The sequence below is a fragment of the Puma concolor genome, chromosome A2, assembly GCF_028749965.1.
Source record: "Puma concolor isolate L17-30 chromosome A2, mPumCon1.1.hap2, whole genome shotgun sequence".
In the NCBI taxonomy this organism is placed as follows: domain Eukaryota; kingdom Metazoa; phylum Chordata; class Mammalia; order Carnivora; family Felidae; genus Puma; species Puma concolor.
In genome coordinates, this window is record NC_141668.1 from 60731167 (window position 1) to 60737261 (window position 6095).

The following is a 6095-nucleotide window of genomic DNA, read 5'->3' on the forward strand; positions in this document are numbered from 1 at the left end:
GTAGAAGCCAGCCAGGTATGCTGCTAAATACACAGAACAGCCCTACATAATAAAGAATTATCTATTTCAAAGTGTCAATAGTGCCATTTGGAGAAACATAGATGGATAGATGGATAGATAGCTGAATAGATACGTAGGTAGGTGGGCAGGTAGGTAGGTAGATAGATAGGAATAGCAGCTGTAACAGACCCAAGTTTATAAAGGGGAGAGATACAAAATATCTGTGGTATCAGGTCATGTCAGTAACCGCACAGAAGGCAAAAATAGATCTAAAATTGAAAAGATGATTCAGAGTGTGTAATTATTCCAATCAAAATATCCCATAAACCAGAGGAAATTTTGTGACTTTTTTAAAAAGAATGGAGAATGCTAAGTAATATTAATGGAACATCTGTTGCAGGTGTGGATAAAGAAGGTCAGGAAAGTATGTTTCTTATGTGTGCAGCAGAATCAAAGGCAGCAATGAACAAAATGCTTAGTAAATACAGATAGAACATGTGTTGGGCAGCTAATGAAAAACCTAGAAAAAATTATTTTGAATTTGCTAAACAATGATCTGTCAGGAATGGCTTTTTTTTATGCTAAATGCTATGAATTTTCACAATTGTGACATATTTTTAAGATGAAAATTGATAGTATTTCTTTACTGCAGAAAGAGCTATGCTCATTATTCTCCTCACAGAACCCCTGGCAATAATTTACCTAGCAGAGCAGCAGTTCATGCAGATCAAAGCTGCATTATTTAAGTGTGTCCAGGGGGCAGATTTTAGCTCCATATGCCTTATACTTTAAAGGAAAAAAAATATATCGGTTTGCTTCTTGAGAAACAAAATATGTTTAATAGGTGCTTACTGCAAGTCTAGCAAAACTCACCCGAACAACTTCCTATTATCTGGGAAGAACACGCTCCCTACCCTAAATACTCTAAAATCTGGGGGGAGTGCGGAACAATTGTGGGAATGTAAATCTCTTCAAATGAACAGCAGTGTATTTTCATTTAAATTAAACCCGAATGTGAACTAGATTCAGGAAAGGAAATGGCAGAGAGGGAGATAGTCTGGAGTTGCTATAGAATGTGCCTGGCTGCTTTAGCTCCCAGACAACTGATGAAGCGCAACTCTGAAATTTCAGGCCATTTGTATACCAAGCTCCTCCTTTTCTGTAGTCTTCTCTTCTATTGGTAAAATTCTTTTGCAGGGTCATGTAGGGATCCCACCCCTTCTCTGTGTTTTCACTCTGAAGCTCTATACAACTTTACACCTGAATGAACGCCAAACCTCACTGGATATATAAAGGGAACCTTGAAGAGGAATTTCACAGTTACAGTGCAGAAGCAGAGGGAAAGGAATTAACCAGCTCTCCAGCCAAGCAAATCCTCTCCTCACCATGCTTCCTCCTGCCATTCATTTCTATCTCATTCCCTTTGCATGCATCCTAATGAAAAGCTGTTTGGCTTTTAAAAATGATGCCACAGAAATCCTTTATTCACATGTGGTTAAACCTGTTCCAGCACACCCCAGCAGCAACAGCACGATGAATCAAGCCAGAAATGGAGGCAGGCATTTCAGTAACACTGGACTGGATCGGAACAGTAAGTGTGTTTTACTTGCATGGATTTTGGTTTTTTTTTTTTCTCTTTTGGTAGCATTAGCTCACATTCCTATAGAATCGTTTCATTGCTAACTAACCTGAACCATGTATATTTTGCTAAACAATCTGGGAGTAATCTACTGCATGTGTAGATTGGCATTCTTCCCTACAAAGTTAATGTAACTAAAACAGTGATTTGATAATGCAGGCGAGGACTTAAGTTCTATCAAACATCCAAAAAAGAAAATGTTTCTAGGAATTAAACTGTTGCTTTTTTAAAAATCATGCAAAACGAGAGATTTTAAAAAAGTGTTCTTCTACGTAGTGTACATTCGGGTTGTTTTCTGTGTATTTCAGGACATGTACAATTGTGGTAAAGTGCATAAACGTGACTAACCAAAGTATGTATAGGAAATCACAAGCTTTCCGGGAAAAAAAAATGGCTCACAAGGATTTCTAAAATATGTCTAGTGAAATGGTTGAAAGTTTTGATGATGACCAATGTAAAAGAGAGATGTAACTAAAAATATTGGAGAATCCTATTTTTCCAACATAATTACTTATTAACCAGATCCAAATTGGGCTAATTGTATACTTCTGTGAAAGAGTGGGGAAACTTTTATAACTTTAGAGATTTAAAATAATAGCAGTACAATAATATTTTGTACAGGGAGTATTTGTTTTCTTTTCTGTTTGCTGAATTGACACACTAATCAAACATTACTTAGAGGGATTCAAATTTCTTCTCCTAACTTTTGCTTCACTCCTTTCAAGAAAAGTTCACATGCTAACAAACAGGTTTTCATAGAGACACAGAAAAACAGTGCACGGGAAATTTTACACAAATCTTTTGCTCCACCTCAATTCCATTCAACTGCTAGAAGTAATTTTGACCTTTGAGAAGTCCAAGCAAATAGGGCTACTAATATCTTTCTAAGAAAACCAAGGTGTTTTCACTTTCTTGAGGATAGTTGCTCTTATGTACAAAGGCGGTATCTGATTATTATTAGATTACTGAGCAATGTGGTGGGTATTCATGGTCAACGAACTGTCACTGCAAAAATGCCAAATCGGTATATACTTGGGGAACAAAAAGCTAGGCAAGTCAAATCCATCTCCGGCTCTTTCCAGGTGCATTCCTAAGGCAGATGCAGGAAGGGAAGCTGGAATCAGAATGAGACAGGCAGAGCACACTGACCAGTCAGCTAGTTTACCCTTTCACTTTAATCCCACGCTCTATACGGATGTATGTGTGTCTACATAAATTGTTTTACAGCTACTGCATCCCTTTAGGCTATGTCTCCCACCTCAGAGCTACTGAGGCCGAGAGACAAAGTCCAACTCCTCATTCAGGATCTACTTCAAATTAGCCTTCAGGATTCCACTTCAAGGCAAGACTACTTCACCGGTCCTTAGCATTTTTATTTTTTAAATTTCAGCAGTCTATCCTTATAAACATTTTTTTTTTCTGGTTAACAAACTTTGATTTCTTTTCGAGATTGTTACAGGCAATTTTCCTCAAGTTTGGGTAACAAAGCAATGGAAAGGAACACTCAAACATTTCAAGATTAATTTTTGCTTTAATTGCATAAGGCATGTAACAAGAAACAGCTGATTAGAGAACATACTTAACAGATTCAAATAACTAAACAAAAAGTTTGCCATGACCAGCCTTCAGGAAACGAACACCATGGTTCCTTTTGCAGTTGTAAATCAGACATGTTAGGCATTTTTCTGCCATAAAATTCATGGAAATGTAGCCAAGTTGTTATGGCAACCATACGTTCCTGATTTAGGGGCTTTTATATTCTTCAAATTTTGAGTTGTAGTGACATTTTGCCTTTCAAACATTTTAATATTTGTTTTTAAAAGATAGCTTGGGAATTTAGCTTTAAAACGTAGTTATTAAGGTTGATATGCAAAATGTCAGACTTTGTACACACATGTATGTATGATTCTCTGCAGCTGAATTTTATAATTGAAACAAAATATAGGGAGAGCATACACATTGTACACAATATTTAAATACTTTTCACATTTTCCCAGGAGATTTTTTTTTAAAACCTAATTAAAAGCACTTGCAGATATTAACTGATATGACCTGTGAGAAAAAGAACATTATAGTCTCTTAGCTCACTGAAGAAGGAATATTTACACAAGTGTAAGAACTGTTTAACCCTTACTGGGGAGTAAGACTAAAAAACAATGGGATTTTCAAACACTTCAGTAAGCAATTAATTAATGTTATCCATGAAAACAAAAATCAGGCCTAGTTCATTTTATTTCAAAAATGTACAGCCATGTGAACTGATCATTTTCACGGAAGTTATCTCTACACTCATCCAGGCAGATTTTTGCATTGTGAAAATGAAATAGATGTTCCCTTTCTATTTAACAATTTGCTATCATTTGGATACAGTTTTTGCCATTGCAGATGCCTTTGTTGTTGTTGTTTTTGAAGCGTTCATTTGCTTCTTCTCTTTAATGCACGCTCTTCCGTTTCCTGTAGGTCGAGTTCAAGTGGGTTGCCGGGAGCTGCGTTCCACCAAATACATCTCCGATGGCCAGTGCACCAGCATCAGCCCCCTGAAAGAGCTGGTGTGTGCTGGTGAGTGCTTGCCCCTGCCGGTGCTGCCCAACTGGATAGGGGGAGGCTATGGAACCAAGTACTGGAGCAGGAGGAGCTCCCAGGAATGGAGGTGTGTCAATGACAAAACACGTACCCAGAGAATCCAGCTTCAGTGCCAAGATGGCAGCACGCGCACCTACAAAATCACAGTGGTCACCGCCTGCAAGTGCAAGAGGTACACTCGGCAGCACAATGAGTCCAGTCATAACTTTGAGAGCATGTCGCCTGCCAAGCCAGCCCAGCATCACAGAGAGCGGAAAAGAGCCAGCAAATCCAGCAAGCACAGCCTGAGTTAGAACTCAGAATTTCGACACCAGACTGGCTAGTAACCATCTGCTTTACAGATCTGATTGCTTGGAAGACTCAAGCCTGCCATTGCTATTTTCTTACTTGAAAATAGATGCTTTGTGCTTTGATCAAACCCACCAAGCTGTCCTAAGTATCAGGACCTTCTCTGGGAATAGCTTTTCTTTTTCAAGTTTTTCAAGATGTATGCATATCCTTGAGTGCAATTTGCATTTAAATTCCATGCAACCTGTAGTTTTAATTCCCCATGGTTCTCGAAAGACTGGTGATACTATATACATCACTGAATCATTACTTTTTAAAGCAGAAAAGGGCTTCTTGGTTATCCTCCACTCCCCAGCCCATCCCCCACCCCACACCATCCCCAGCAAAACCCTTTCATAATTAAAGAGTTAAAAAAAAATAGTTGCCATGAATCTTCACAGTAACACTTCAGAAAGGTGCTTTTTTTTTTTTTTTTTGGTAATTTTCATGGGAAGTTTAGCAGCCATGAGTGATCTCCTTTGAAAGAGTGAAAGATATTGTGACATTTCACTTCAAAAATAAGCCCTGTAGCTTTTTACAGTCTCATAGTATGAAATTATACCCTGCATGCTGACCCTTGCTTACAATGGAATGCCAGAAATGCATGGCAGCAGCTAATAAGTAAAACTGATGAACTATTTATTTGTCAATGTTATTATTTAATGAGCTTTCACATGTGATTTTTTTTCAAACTGTTAATTTTTTATGTTTTGAAGCTTTTCCATGTACCTAAATATTTTCCTGTATGATTTGTGGTTGATCTAGAAATATGAGAATACATGTAGATATGTAAAATAAATATTTTAGTCTCCTTTTTACATATATGTTTTATCATGAACTTTATCAATAGTATGGATCCTTTTAAATCAATAAGATGCTTTGTAAAACTGAAATATGTAATACCTTTTTGTTTAATCTGTGCAATCCGAAGGTGATTTAACCTTCAATTCCATCAGTTTCTTTTAACGAAAATAAACACTGCTAAAAGTTGTTGTCCTTGCCTTTAACATGTATGAAAAAGGTGCACGTATACCAAAATTAGAATTTATGTATCAGAATAATTGATTTCTTTGATAAGGCACATTCAAGTTTTGAAAAAAAAAAGTTCTTCAGTAACAGAGGAGAGAAAGAAAGACAATCTTTTCAGTAAAGGGATGATTTAAAAAGTTGGGTGACAATCCAGTTGTAGTGAGTTGTAATAATATCATATGTATATACACCTGGGATGCCAAGTCTGCTGCCCATTATAATCACCTGGAGGAGATAATTTAAGACCCAATGTCCAGGCTGGCATCCAAATTACATCATACTTTCTGGGGGTAGAACTCAGATATCAGCAGATTTTAAGGTTTTCCAGGTGATTCCAGCATGCAGCTAAGTTTGAGAAAGGACTTGTGAAAAAACTATTATCATCTGTTAGGGGAATTTTGAATACTACTGTGTGCCCCTCCCCCACCCCCGAACAACAAATAAAACCAAATAAAAACAACAAAGGAAACAAAAACTAATTTTTCAGTATTTTCGAGTCTGACATGTTGAAACATTA

The 6095-nt window shown here is 37.2% G+C and overlaps 1 protein-coding gene across 1 annotated transcript; it reads left to right on the forward strand.

Moving 5' to 3' along the window:
* Positions 1-1224: 1224 nt before the first annotated feature.
* SOSTDC1 (sclerostin domain containing 1) lies at positions 1225-5539 on the forward strand. Its single transcript, XM_025929910.2, has 2 exons — positions 1225-1591; positions 4100-5539. The coding sequence occupies exons 1-2, from the start codon at positions 1387-1389 to the stop codon at positions 4513-4515; spliced, it is 621 nt and encodes a 206-aa protein (XP_025785695.1). The 5' UTR covers positions 1225-1386; the 3' UTR covers positions 4516-5539.
* The last annotated feature ends 556 nt before the right edge of the window (positions 5540-6095 follow it).

Coding starts and splice junctions, on each gene's coding strand:
- SOSTDC1 (XM_025929910.2), top strand. CDS start 1,387: ATGCTTCCTCCTGCCATTCATTTCTATCTCATTCCCTTTGCATGCATC. Junction 1,592..4,099: donor CACTGGACTGGATCGGAACA/GTAAGTGTGTTT, acceptor CGTTTCCTGTAG/GTCGAGTTCAAGTGGGTTGC.